This window comes from Saccostrea cucullata, unplaced genomic scaffold, assembly GCF_032062105.1.
Source record: "Saccostrea cucullata isolate Sc308-1 unplaced genomic scaffold, CSIRO_AGI_Scuc_v1 ctg81, whole genome shotgun sequence".
Classification (NCBI taxonomy): Eukaryota; Metazoa; Mollusca; class Bivalvia; order Ostreida; family Ostreidae; genus Saccostrea; species Saccostrea cuccullata.
Genome location: NW_026931903.1, coordinates 288,366 through 303,712, shown reverse-complemented (window position 1 = coordinate 303,712; position 15,347 = coordinate 288,366). Strand labels below are relative to the sequence as shown.

Sequence of the window (15,347 nt, the reverse complement as noted above, 5' to 3'; positions counted from 1 at the left end):
AAGTGCTTCGGAGGAGTATGAATCCCCTGTCGCCGTGGGCCCTTTGTATTATAGTAAATATAATAACATTCAAATCAATTTTCATTGACATGGCGCAGAAAAAAAATCAAATGCATTGATCTACATTTCTACCTGTTTTATACTGTGAACAATTGGATATTCAACAAATACTAGTTCATCCTTTCCTTTTATTTTATTCTTTTTTTAATTTTCTTCAAAATACTTCCCAAATGAGCAAATGCAAAAAATATTCACAGAGACCCCCTCCGACAAAAAGCACGAAACAAACTGATCAAAACGGAAAAAACTTTTCTTCCTCGCTTTATTCAATCGACATTTACGTGATTATTAGATTAATCATATTTCTGCTTAATTGCAAATAGAAAATTGAATAAGAAGCAATTCAAATACTAAGATGGAACCCCTACAATTATGTTGCAAAATCTTTTCTATCTTTTGGGATATTATGAAGATTTTGATTATCCATATATTCTCATCTGCTGCATAAAGAGACTATATCGACAGGACGGATAACGCAATAAAGCTATAATACTCTTAACAAAACCCCTTATTATATGGAAAGGCTTTTTGTCGAGAATTCTAAGCATTCATTCTTTTTTACTTTAAACTTCCGCCTAAAATAATTACTGTTTTGTGAATTCATGCTAGTATGAACATATGAAATTAAGGCTCTTAAAAGAAGGTCTGGTGTGGATGTGTGTCGAAACCCATATTGTGCCTTTAATATTTTTTTTTATTCAAACATAAGAATTTGAGTGAACATAATCTCTTTTGGACAATATTTCATTTCTACTCAGAGAGGAAAAGAGCCATTATGATTTTATGGTAATCTTAAATAATTTGATTAAGGATAAAATTATTTTGAAGTTATGGCTTTAATCGATTTTGATCCGTTAGTATATGTTTTTTTAAAAAATAAATTTCTAAAATCAAAATACATTGGTTTGTGTTTTCATTTTCATTATAATAAAGATTTATTCTATTGAAACTACTGAAATATATCCAAATTTTAAATTTTCTACAGTTCTGCAAAATAAGCAGTGGACATAGATATCACCAGAAAGCATTGAATTATTTAGCTATGAGTTCCAACAAGCTCAGGAGACCAGTATGCAGGCTTAATTATTCTTCTGATATTAGATTTTGACCAGCATGTGATGGTATCATTTGATTAATAAATTGGATATGTATTAATAGAATGATATATTGTATATTTCCCATAACAAGGCATGTCTCTGTTTATATAGCTGTGCATACTTTCAAGACACACAAAGAGTTTGTATACAAACTCAGAATGATTTCTGATTTAATTAATTTAATTATATATACTTTGTTCAAATCACATTGGCCCAAACTACAATTTTTGAATGTGTTGATTCAATGCATATTTCTTTGAGAAAAGTAAATCTTAAGCGAGGCAGAAAGACGGGACATATTACAGTAAGATTAAAATTAAAAAGTACTCTGGTCAGAGGACAGGCTTTTTTAATATTGAGAGTTAAGCTTTACTTTATGAATAAATGCAATCAAACAAGACTACCCTATTTTCATTCAGAACCAACATTTGGGTGTTACACCTCAGTCGGGGGATGGAGTGGGATACAGCGCAGATTTACAACTCCCTTTCGATATTCTAACCAAATGTGAGTAAATAGATGGCATTTATTAAAAATCCTTAGCATGTTTCAATTAAAGCCTAGCTATTCGGTACCAGCGTAAAATGCAAATCAGCATGTCAGATTCTTAGGTTTCCATCCATGCTTTTTTTACTAACGCTATTTTGTATTGAGTTTAAAGGCAAGGGAGGGTTTTTTTTTATTTCATTTTTCATTTCTCTAGCAAAACCAAACGGAAAATAACTCAAAAGCCTGTCGTCTGAACAGACCATTTCACTTGATTTTTGTATGTGCTTTTATTACCTTTATGCATTTGTCGTTGAAAAATGCTCTTGTGTCCCTTCATTTTATATTTTATGACTTCTGCTTCATTGTAAATGTGGAATACAGAGTGAAAATGCGAATTTGAATTTATTCCAATCTCTTCAACTTTGAAAGATAATAAGGTAAATAATTAATTGGGATTCGTATTATTACCCTCATGTACAAAAGGGCTCCTACGAATATGAATACGAGGGTTCTATTTTGCAAAAATGGCTTATCATAGCGAAATATGTCTCTTTCTTTTTTGAGATACAAACAATATACAAACTACGATAATAATCAGCATCAGTACAAGAGGCTTTAGTTAGTGACTAGATTTTGTTTCCAAATTACAGTTACAAATATATTATTATTTCCCTGAAAGGGAACTACCTTAAGGAAGTTTAGAATTTTTAAAGATAACTTGAAAATAAGGAGTATAATTGAGCAGTGATTTAGTACAATGCAGGAGACTAAACAACATAATAAAAGAATTTATCTACATTCTTTATTTATCAAATATTGTCATAGCCATTGTTACCTTAAACGGTATCTACCTTAATGGAGATTCTGTCATATAGCTGGAAACAAGCAATACTATATTAATCAAAAGACCATTTTCAAATGTAAATATTGATGAAAGGATTCAATGGTAATATATAATTTTTATTTAATACTTATTAACTTTTATCAGGCAAACTGAATGTATCATTATATTGAGCACTCGACTCTTGACAAATAAGTTGATGATATAAGAATAGAAACAGTCTCATTTAAATTCATCGTTTTGCGTATTCTATTGTCGATACTATGAACTTATCAGCAAATACAATCTATCATTAAGTCAAATGCTGTCTGACGTTTTTCATATCAATTGGTTGGCCATTATTTAGACACTGAATTCTACGGATTATTCGTTTTATTGATCATGACAAAGAGCACACAGTGAGTGTGGTTGGGCGACAGGGGATGTCGTCCTCCATGGCATCTGATCCATACACCTTTGAAATTTTTAGAGTTCCGAGTTTGCTCTGCTCCCGTGTTGTATGTTTCAATAAACTATTGAGCTTGATACTGTTCGTCATTACCTTGTTTCATGCAGAAGATAAGGGTATATTGCTGCATTAGTAAGGTAAGTTGACGATAGAAAAGTTGAAATCATCGCGTAGTAAAGTTTTGCTGTTAGGTTTTCATCATTGACATTAATGTCGTCTAGTAAAATATCCAAAAATATCCAAAATTTGAAACAGATGTGTCAGACTCTGGCATCTTACAAGCTCTCTAGGACACATCGTTTCGACACATGACTGGAAGTAGCAATTGTTAAGTGTTAACAAGTCGAAATTCAAAATTTTAGATGAGGCACTCATAACAATCATTACTGCTTTTAGTTTGTTGTTAAAGTCCCAGTATTAAAGTTTTTCCTGACACCAAAACCCCAGACCCTGGGGCCCAAAAAATATATAAATTGTTTGAATAGTTGACATTTGTAAACAATCATGCCAACAGTATATTACTTTACTTTTAGAGAGCAAAGAAAATATATTTTTTTTAATTGTATTATTTTTTAGAAGCCCCTAAACCCCCAGGGGGTCAGTAACCATGAAATTCACGTTTATTTTCTCTTCCTTCACTCATATTCAAAATATAATTTGTTTATCACACGACAGCAGAGTTCCATTTTGAGGTTACACTAAAACCTCCAAGTTCATGTTACTCAGGTGACCGTCAAGGCCCATAACTTTCTTGTTTTTCTGAGACTTATTTTGTTCTTCGGCTTTGATTGTTGAAAAATGTCAAGCAGATAATTAGTTTGACAAGTATCCCTTATGGAATGGATCATTTATGAAAGATATTAACCATGTTGCCAATAAAAATTTTACTTTTATTAGATAAAAAAAACTGATACTTCAGGCATGTAAGCCTAACGGGCCCCTGGAGCCTTGCCAGTTAATCTTAATTACATCAAGTCGATGAAATGTGTGCCATTTTCAGTCCCTTCATCCTCGATAATCTATGTTCTCCTACTGATCGATCTCCACGCAATTTGCTTTAGTAATGTTTAACCAATTAAAATATAATCTCGTCAATAACTGAAAGAAAAATGAAGTTGTCACTCCATGAATTTCTCACATGATGTAATCGTGATAGTGAAATATACATTCTGGTCATTTCGGAGTTCAGCCAATTATTGATCTTCCAATATAAGATTTATACTGTGTATTTTACACGGAGATTCTCCTTGTAAAAATTGGGAAGTAGGGAAACTCGGGGAAATCGGCGCGTTTTCCATGAAGATCAATATAGATATATGCTACAGTTTGCTACCTGGACAAGCAATTTTTAATGACGTATAGTGGAGCGCTTTGTCACATCACTAATAATGCGTTTGATACCAAGAATGTGAAATATAGCTTGGTAAATGTATCGAGTAGGAACAGGCTATGAACAGCTACAATTGGTGCTGATGTTATGTCGATGTACCACGGTTAATGACAATTTATAAAACTGGAGCTTATAACGATTTCCCTCTATGTATTGGTAAGTTTACATGCATCAAAAATTGGAAAACCAAATAACATACCTGTTTATTGATTTATGTGCATTAATCATGTCTCATGATAATATTAAAGGACTTTTTAATATGTGTACCTTTGAAATATGACAACGTTCCGATTTCCATGGAGAACGACGTTGGCATTGGTTCAATAGGTTTCTAATGAAAATGAGCCTGATCAATGGTAGTATATTAAGCTTTCAAATATGCATAGAATATTGAAAAATCTAAAAGTATTGTAATGTCATTGTTGGTTAAAATGTGAAATCTGATGCAAGGTTATAAAAGATGTAATGATAATATATAAATAATAACGTTTTATGGTTTTTGTATAATCATTTTCATCGTGAATAAAAATTGTTATTGTGTTTCATGTTAGTGATAAAAAAAATAATTTTTAGTACCGTGGTTTATCATAAATAATTGTTAAAACTAAAGTTATTTACCATTTCCCTCCCTATAGCTATATTTTAATTTTATCACTCCTTAAACTTAAAACTTATGTTAAGAATGGGTCTATCATTCTATCTGGAAGTATTCCAGTATTTCAGACACTTGAATATTGATTAATTATTGATTTGTTAAGTAGATTAATTTACAGAAATCAATCTATTTAATGAATAGCAGCTTATTTAAATGCAAGCAATAAAGTGGTGCGTTTCTTGGAAACATCAGCGAATTCAGCAACCAATTTAACCAATTAAAATGACATTAATACATATATTTTTTTCTTTAAGATTCGCTAAATTAGAGAGTATGCACAAAATATTATTGTAAAATTTGTTTCATAAATATTCATATATACAGATTGAAATAATACAATTTTTACTTTCGAAAAACTATTTCACATAAATAAATATATTCAAAATTAATAATTCACACGATAAATAATTTGATCATATATTACTGTGAAATTACAAATTTCCTGGGAGTTAAATTTTCGTTGTTTTCAAAGTATTGAGAGACCCGCGAATTTCTAATCACCACGAAATTTAAAATGTCATATGCATTAACTACTAAACATATTCCAACGACGAAATCAATTCTCAAACCAATACTTTTTCATTGAACCTCGAAAAATTTGTCCCACGAATATATGTGATTCAGATTATGTGATTTTACTTTTATAGGTTTATACTTCATTGTAAAATCAAATATTTGACCCTACTTCAAACTTGAAAGCATAGACAATTTTATTGAGAAAAAAAATACTTTTTTCATAAAAAAATTACGTAAACCCATGAAAAAACATCCAATAAATGTGAGTTGTAAGAACAACTGCATTTTTCGCAACTTATATATTTTACCAAAGTTTTAATAACTACTTGTTATGAAAGTAAACCATTTCTTTTCAACATTAGATAATTGATTATTTGACACCATAACTTAAATGAAGTGCATGTCCCAGCTATATACCTGAAATAGATAAAATAATGATGATTGTATTTTCAAAATAAGAAGTAACGTTAACTTTTCTAGTTCTTAAAAGCTTGAAATAACCTCGATGGAAAAATGTATATTTTCCCTTAGCTAAACAGGAATTATTTTATTGAAATTATGAATGATATGTTGCATGCAAAAAAACCTTATGTATAATAGTATAAAATCATATCTGAGATCACAAGAAACTCTTGCGTGATAAGTCATAATGTCTAGACCTATACACAATAACTGATGAAGATAAACTATGATGTTAGAGAATACCTCAAAGGAGTAACGTACTTTATTGATGAGGACTGAACGGATGCCCATTTTTATTTTTACATAAATTTCTAGATATTTCAATAAAAGCTAAATGACCAAAAAAAAATCTGGATATTTAATTCATATTGTTGCATTTCTTGTTTAATTATAAGAAGAAAAAAATGTACAGTAATGATATTTTAAGCAGAAGAAAAGTATGTATATATCTTTAACAAATAATTTCAATTAAAAATGTACATTTGGGGGGTAAAAGGATAGCAAGATAACATTTTTAGGTTAATGAAAGAATTTCTCAATAAATTATAACAAATTGAAGGATATCACTGTCGCTCAGGATTCTAAGTTCAATAAAATACAAGTTAATTGCCTAATATTTGTCTTAACGTTCATGCTATGAACCAAATCAATATTTGAACAAAAAACCTGACTTCAGTCTAAATCTATCAATATTTTGCCTTCGTTCCCAATTATCGAATTTAGCCCTAGTCCTTTATCGGAGCATTATTCCAATGATGCCAGGGTATAGGTTTTTACCTATCATTAACAATGCGTGTATTTTAACTAGACGGCCATTAATGAGCACAGTGTATACCTAGTCTCATCACGAGTGTTTATTTTCATTCAATCGACGTGTATAAATCAACAATGGTTATCATTAACTTGGACAAACAGTCAGAATCTGTCGATATTTCTTTCTTTCGTTAGCGTTTATATAAGTAAATATCTAAATAATATTAACTTGCCATGGAGTATGACTTTTTATCATCTGCCAAATGAAAATGCCTCAATGCTCAACCAATTCACCAGGGTTTTAATAATTTCATTTACTTGTTCCAAAGAGGTTTTCGTGCCACAGTTTTTGAAGATAAATTTGTGTTTTATGAAATGTTTCGCTAGTCTGGATGTTGTTAGCGGAAGACCCATTGTCCGGGACCAGACAACAGGCGTATATAGGGGAGAAAGAGAGAGGATATAAAGTCTTTGGGAGTCTTCGACGTTTAACCTCCTAAGGGGTGTCTGTTTGTGGCGTATTATGCATACACATCGGCTATGTACAATTTATGAAAATGTATAAATTAAATTAGGCAATAAACGAACACCATTTGTGACTTTGATGTCCGGCTAATATTGGCTTTGCGTGTGAGAGATCCCATTTGGTCACCTATGGATAGTGTTACCCCGAGTTTGGATATGTAATTGAAAACATTCATCAAATAAAGACTTCAGGAGAATTCAGCTATAAATATTTAACCACTTTATACCGTCCTCAAGAAACTTGTTGTCTTTATTTGGTGTATTGACTACATTCTCATTGCTGACTGCATTTTATATGGAACTATACTCAACGAGTGTTCCAATGGAATCGTCTCTTAAAAAGTCGATGAATCTTGCTTTGTCCTGCAAAAATACAACCTAGACATGATCGACTGTTTAAAGTAGTGAACCCAATATTATTGACATTTATAGAAAATTGATGGAATGACAGTTATAGCATTCATTTGGTGGTTTTATGGGTGGCAAATCAAAATCGGGAGGATCGAAAGGCTCCAAGGCATCCAAAGGAAGTAAGGGAAGCAAAAGTGGAGCAAAGACCCGCAAACATCATCATCACCACCACAACCACCACCTTAATCATCATGGCGGGCACCACAAAGATCAAAATAATGCGCATGCGCAAACCCAAGAGGGAACACAACAATCACATGGTAGTAATGATGATGAAGAAGACACTGAAGGATTCGAATTACTAACTGCTCTTGGAGAATATGCTCTCCCGGAAGGGTAAGGGGTTCCAATCAAGTGTGTTTCACTTTATTTGTCGGTTTTCTAGATATTTTCTATATATCTGAGGAATCTTTACACATATCAAAAAAGGATTACTCTGGTTTCCTATGTTTTCTGTGTTGAAAGATCATGTATTAATGATTCTCTTTGATGGCTCCCGGTATCCTTTGTTCTCTTTCGGCTTTTTCTACTGATATTGTGAGATCAGTGCAATAAATATTCACAATTAGCGTGATTTTATTGATGGTTAGATGCAAGATAAAAAGGAAAATGGTACACCATCAAACCAACGGTTGTTCAGTCTCTTCTGTGTATTTGATTTACATAGCATTTTCCTATCCTCAGTTCTTCTTCCATTAGCAAGTTTGTGTAATAATGACCTAGAATTCATCACACTTAATTATAGAAATCCGAATAACTCTTAACTTTTATTGTAGTCTAGTTCACTGAAATTTCTCCCCTTCCAATTATGTAAGTGAATTTTATATCACTTAGATGTTCTTCTTACACATCATTTTCATTTCTGGTCTGTTTCATTTCCAGTACAATCTGAAGTTACAAGTAGATAACCAGGGTCTGTAGAAATCCAAAATTTGAATCTTAACGACTTCTCACCAAACGTGATGCCAAATTTAAAAAACCCTTGACCAACTTAACTTAATCAAATATCGAAGAACCAATGTACATATTTTTATCTTTTTTTATTATGAATTCAGTTTGTAAAATGTTTAAACACTAAATACTAGAACTTAGTGATTTGTTAATTCGTGCATGCAATAATTAAGCACTTTACAATTAATTGATGAAATGAAGATCCGCACGATAGATTTTTACTTATATTCTAACTTAAGTTTAGGTTGCATGTTTGTGAAATAGTAAAATGCATACACAGCAATATTGAGTTAAACAGTAGATTATTTATCTGAACTGATTAATTGGGATAATAAATGAAAGATATCGGTATTTCCATTGCGTCAATATATCCTTTTCTCGGTTCAGTGCCCAAATTACTTTTAAAGCAAAGTTGGAGACATTATGCAACGGTACACATGAATATTTAATATCCTTGTACCATCTCTTAAATTAAATTGTTCTTCATCCATTTTATGACGTGATTCAAAGAAAGGTTTCATAAACTTTCAAATTATTTCAATTCTTTCTCATCTTTTAAAGGTTTTAGATAAGGTTTATGTTTAATGTTTTATGAATAAATATACGTCATATGATTTCAAAGAGTTTTTCATTTATTTATACCAAATGCTCCCTTCTGACTATGTTTAGCGTTATTCTACGGAAGATTATTAACTTTTAATGAAAATTGTCAGACCCATTACACTCAATCATTGGAATGCATGATCCAGTTAAACTGAAGAGAACCATAATGGAATATATTTTTGTATCGAACACTCTTGCTAGGAATAATTCGATGAAATGTAATTGGAAAAGGAATAACTATGAAATATGTTTTATAAATGCAAAAGAAAATCGTAAAATACCTTTAAAATACGCTGGTATCCTGCTATTTGCAGATTTTCAAGTTCGTTTTTATCGAATCTCCTATGAGATATTACGCTGCCTTTGGAAATGCAGACATTTGAATATGTTGTATTCAAGTTTTTAGAACATGCGCGTATAAATACTTGATACATTACTTTTTTTTGAATATAAAGAATTTTTTATATCGAATATTTCTAAACTGTTTTCTCAACAAATTTATTGATACATTTTCTATTTTTATCGAAAACTGTCTCTACCAAAAAATTGTACTCACTAGTGTGACATGAACAATGATTTTTTTGATCGCATTTAAGGCTTTGGTGCTCGTTTAGAAAATTCGCAGGGTTTTACGGTGCTTATAAATCTGAATGTGTCGATTTTAATTCATTTTTTTTCTTATTTTTTTTTTATTTTTAAGATTTAAAGATTTATATTGGATAGCTTTCATGTAACATTTAGTCACCCCAAAGAATGCAATGCAGGGTAAAACATAAGAAATGTTGAGGTGAAGTCGTTTCGGTATTTCAAGCGCGCTGTTTTACCTGTTTTTCTTAACTTTTTCGATTATTTTATTCAATTAAATCATATTGTCATTATATTCTTTTTTTTTCTTTAAAATGAAAATTCACACGGTTAATGTTAGGTTATAAGGAATATATTAGCTTATTGTTTGGAATTAACCAGCCTTAATCAAAAATACACCTTAGCAAAATGAAAACCATGCACCGTTTGAGTTGTCACAATATGTCAGCAGTACTTGGCGAAAGTTATTTTTCATAAACAATGTTGAAATTTGATTGTAAAATAAATTTTTTGAAAAAAATTTCAAACAAAATAATAAGATAAAATAAATCAAGTCAATGAGATGACAAGAATTGCAAGTCTCATTTTACTTTAGATAAAACTTAACCTTAAAATGTTACAAAATATAATATCCTTTACAGCCGAGTCAAAACAATTAGTAGGTCCGTGGAACTCTAACGGTTATTGCAATAAAATATTACTTCCTGTTCATAAATTTCCACAAGGAAATTATGTTCCAAAAATAGAATTTGCTGCCTAAATCCCCAGTCTTCAAGTTTTTATGCTGTAAGATTTCATTATTCTAGAATTACGGTCAAATTCTTCTGTCGGTTAGTTTTTCTCAAATCTTTTAAGAGGAAAGCAAACCTTGGTCTGCAGGGCTGTTTCCTCAAAGAGTTGTTCAGAAGACCGCTTAATAGTCAGATAAGACCAAACATGGCATCGGCGGCTGCTTTTTGACTGCTGACATAACTGAAATCATTTCACAACTGCCAAACCTGAATTAAGATTACTTCACCTTTACTGGGTAAAAAGAATTCCAGTATGGAATGTATATTGCAAAAGTGAGACCAACAGAAATTCATATAACCAAATGATTGTAATACCTCATATTTCTTTGATGTTTTGCAATACTTACATATTTTAAAATCTTATAATTTACTGACATATAATAAACAGGAAAAATTTCCTTTAAAATTAACTTTTTGTATTTAATTTCAAACGGCTTTTACCTTGAAAGCTGAAAGAGCCAGTACTTAAATATTTTAAAATGAAAGATTTTCGATATTTATAAAAATATTGAAAATGAAACTGTTCGCATTAACCCCTTTAATGATAAATATATTTCCATTCCAATGAAATGATAAATCATTCCTTTCAAATGCTAAAAAAGTTAATGCGTCATGTTGTCATCCAATGATAGCCGGAGGATCCTCGCTATGGCTCGTTATAACGGATAATCATTATCGTAAGACGATGCACATCAAATTTGTATTTACTTTGTACAACTATAGTTGACCTAAAATCTTACCCATTTTGCAGAATATGCAAGACTTAGAAAAGGGAAAGATCAATAATTGATTTCTCATTTCCTTTCTTTTAATACAGAAGTGAACTCCATTTTTTTTTACTTAAGGAGGGATTCTCTTCTGGTTTCTAACTTCATGAACTATTCAAAGTATAATTTTTTTTCTTTCATCCTAAGAAATTTAACAATTTTACATTTTTAAATAAAAATTGCTAACTGAGTTTAAAATCCAGTAGGGATTACTAGTATATTTTTGGCGAAATGGCGGCGTATGAAAATATCTCCTTTTTCAAATATGTATAATATTCCAAATAAACTAGTCTTGACTCTTGACAGTTTCTGATAGCTTCTAATCTAAGAACTGGTTTGAGCAAAAAATCATTTACACGTCTTTTATTTTCAATGGCTTTACAGCGAATTAGAAAAAACATTAAGAAAGAAAGAAATACGTGAAATAGGTATTTATAAAGTCACAGTTCATTTTTGGAATATATGAAATAAAAATCAGCAAAATGACATGATTGTATTTAATACTCTCTCGTAAGGAGATGAATGTCTTTAAAATTTGTGTACACTTAGTCTTTCTAAACATCTGAGTATGGTAATACTCACTCATAGTGACAAAGAAAAGGAGAGATAACTCTATTTACTTCATCAAAATTGTGTACTAATTATTGATTATGACGTGCAAATCAATGATTTATATAAGTTTCTTTTGACCCTTTTAATTCTTTATTTCATGGATCGTTAGATTATGAAAAAATAGTTCTGATTTGAATCTTTATTATCTTAATCTTCTATTCCACTTTCAGAGCTTCAAAACTTTAAAAATTTATTCCGTTTTTATGTAACTATTTTAAAAATGACTAAATGTAATATATCATTTAACTAAAGCAAAAGCAAAAATCAATTTAAATAAAATTTTTAAAAGGTATTTTAACCAGGTATATTTTTAAAAAGAAATTCAGTTTTAGATTTCCTTTTGCATATGATGGTCATTCCATGTTTTGATTCTTTGCAAGGATTCACTAAAAAAAGCCTTGTATACAAAGTGTTTTGATGCTTTGAAAATTGATTAAAACGAAATCATTTTCATGAAACGGATTTTTTTTTAAATCGCCAGTAATATTATTAATGTTTTTTTTCTTTTAAATTTATTTATTTATATAATCATTTATTTACCTACTAATTTGAATTGGATGTCTTTTAAGGATTGTATATGCGACATTGTAATGATTCCATTTTAATCCTTTATATGATCACTTTCTTACAAAAGATATTTTGTTTATGAGAGAGAGAGAGAGAGAGGGTTCATACTTACCTGAGTCTGTTGACAATAAAGCTGGCTCACTTTAAAAACAAATGCATTAACATGTTTATATTCCAAATAAGAGAACACGTGATTTAAAATATGACCACACTCTATATAAAACTAACTATACTACATGAATATCATTAATAGTGTGGTTACACTTCCCCAAAATCTAGCAATACTGCAAAAATACAGGACTCGTAATGTGGTTATTTTCAAAATATACTTTCTAAATTATATAAACATCCGACTTCATTATTGTCAGACGTCACACCAAAAATTTAAAAGAAATATATACACACGTGATTTAAATTGATGCGAAATTCCTAAAAACTTAAAAGAAATACAGAAACATATGACTTAAAGTATGACATCACTCTAAAAATTAAAAAGAAAAGAAATACATAAATTCATGACTTAGAGTGAAGCATAACTCCAAAAAATATTAAAAGAAACACAACTTAAACTGAGGCGGCATTCTAAAAAATTAAAAGAAATACTAGTACATAAACACATGACTTACTTGAGGCTTCACTATTAAAAAATACAGAAGAAAAAATACATAAACACATGACATAAAGTGAGGCTTCACTCCCTAAAAAAATATAAAAAAAAAATACACACATAAACACATGAATTAAAGTGAAACTTCACATCCTTAAAAATGAAAGTTATACATAAACAGATGTATATGACTTAGTTGAGTTTCACTCCCAAAAATTTAAGAAAAAGAAATACATAAACAAATGACTTAAAGCAAGGCATCACTCCAAAATAAAATACGTAAACATATGACTTCAAATGAGGTGTCACTACAAAACAATTTAAATAAATATATAAACATGTGACTTAAAGTGAGGCATCACTACAAAAACAATTAAAAGAAATACATTAACATATGACTTCAAATGAGGCGTCACTCGCAAAAAATTGAAAGAAATACATGAGCACATGAGTGAAAGTGAGGTGACGTTTCTACAAATGAAAAGAAATACATAAACACATGACTAAATTTAGGCGTCACTCCAAAAAAGTAAAAGAAATACATAAATGACTTAAAGTGAGGAGACATTCCAAAATATTTTTAAAAAAAATTACATAAACACATACATTGTGACTAATAGTGAGGCGACATTGCAAAAAATTAAAAGAAATACACAAACACATACATTGTAACTTAAGTGAGGCGACATTCCAAATTAATTAAAAGAAATACTAAGTAAATAAAAACATGACTTTTAGTGTGGTTTCATTCCAAAAAAATATATGAAATCACTAGAAAAAAAATACTTAGTGTTTAAATTAAAAAAAAAAGTCAACACTTTAAAACACGTGTCAATTTCAAACCATGCAAAAATACGTGACAAAAATTTGATTGCATCCAAAATTATGCTAGCAACACTTTTAAAACATGTTACTTAAAATGACTTAATCAAGGTTTAGTATTAGCTCTCAAATTTAGAAGGAAACAAGGCATTAAGCATTGTCATCTTTGTATAAGGTCGTTTTCCTAAAATTTGACAGATATTTACAGATATTTCAATATGTATGTGTAATAGAAAACCATATTGCCAATATCAGACAGCGTCCTATGATTGTATGGTTCAAAGTGATGACAAATGCCCAATGTCCTCTTTTAACAGATTTTAGCAACACAAAGTATCATATGAAGAGTCGAATATTCATTTTCAATCTTTTTTTTTTGGTTGTTTTATTCAGATTGCATGACATATATATGCTTAACATTTAGTTGTCACTTTCACTTTGGATATTTTTCGTTGGGGTATTTGCATGATAAAGAACTGTATGTTGATTTGCAGTGAAGAAGCTTGCAGTGACATCATGTCTAAATAAATCAGAGTAATTAATCCACCATTATTAAAAATTCATACACTTCAGCGTTTCCTATGATACTTAACTGCAGAAATAAATACTTAAATATTCATGAATTAATGAATATTCATTATTACACAATTAACATAACATACCTTTATAGCATCCCTAGCTTTCCTAATTCTGCTCACCCGCCCATTCCACTTTTCCTTGTAATAAAAAATACAAGTTCACAGTCTCCCTGGCAAGAATTTGTTTTCTTTTTGAAATTGAACAAGAAAATCAGTTATATTTTAAAAACGGATAAATTGCTGGAATATACTATGCATACATTCTTGTAATAAAAAGAAATCGGAGCGTATATTTTGTATATATCGCTGATGAGCATGGAAAGAAGAATTGAAAAATATAAATGATAGAAATGAGAAGAAAAAAATCAGATCAATTTATTGGCATTTACTCAATTTTTTTTTTATATTCCCTTTAAAAACAATGAAGAGAATTTTTTAGAATAGTACTTAAGGAAGGAATCTACTCATATTTCTTGTTATCTAAAAATTGATGAAATTTTTCACAGAATCAGGAAAACACTAAGTGATGATACCACTTAGATTAAATTTGACCGTTTTAGGCCAACTTCATTACTTTTTCCCTGCATGGACATTAAGAATTAAAAAAAATACTGTTGCCAATCATTCGATGCTTACTTCTATTTCAAAATGGATAATGGCTGATCCGAATGCTCTCTAATGTTCTTAATATTTTAGGATATTAGTTATTTTTATATGATTCCTATATTTAAAATTTTCTTATTTTCACATATGGTAAAGAAGTCATACAGAGATACAAAGTGATACAAAAATAAAAAGTTAAAAGATCGTATACTAA

General features: G+C 30.0%; 1 protein-coding gene across 4 annotated transcripts in view; it reads left to right on the top strand.

The window, feature by feature from the left end:
• The window catches only part of LOC134233986 (innexin unc-9-like), a 62,184-nt gene that overhangs the window by 26,487 nt on the left and 20,350 nt on the right, over window positions 1-15,347 (top strand). Inside the window, exon 1 of one of the 4 annotated variants that reach the window (XM_062716045.1) lies at window positions 1,583-1,664. The exons of 1 other annotated variant lie outside the window; for it this stretch is intronic. In XM_062716045.1, the coding sequence (XP_062572029.1) occupies window positions 1,663-1,664 (2 nt within the window). In that variant the 5' untranslated portion in view covers window positions 1,583-1,662. Of the gene's footprint in view, window positions 1-1,582; window positions 1,665-4,289; window positions 4,482-7,121; window positions 7,984-15,347 lie in introns of those variants that run through there. 2 more of the 4 variants (XM_062716044.1, XM_062716040.1) reach the window with 2 other exon arrangements.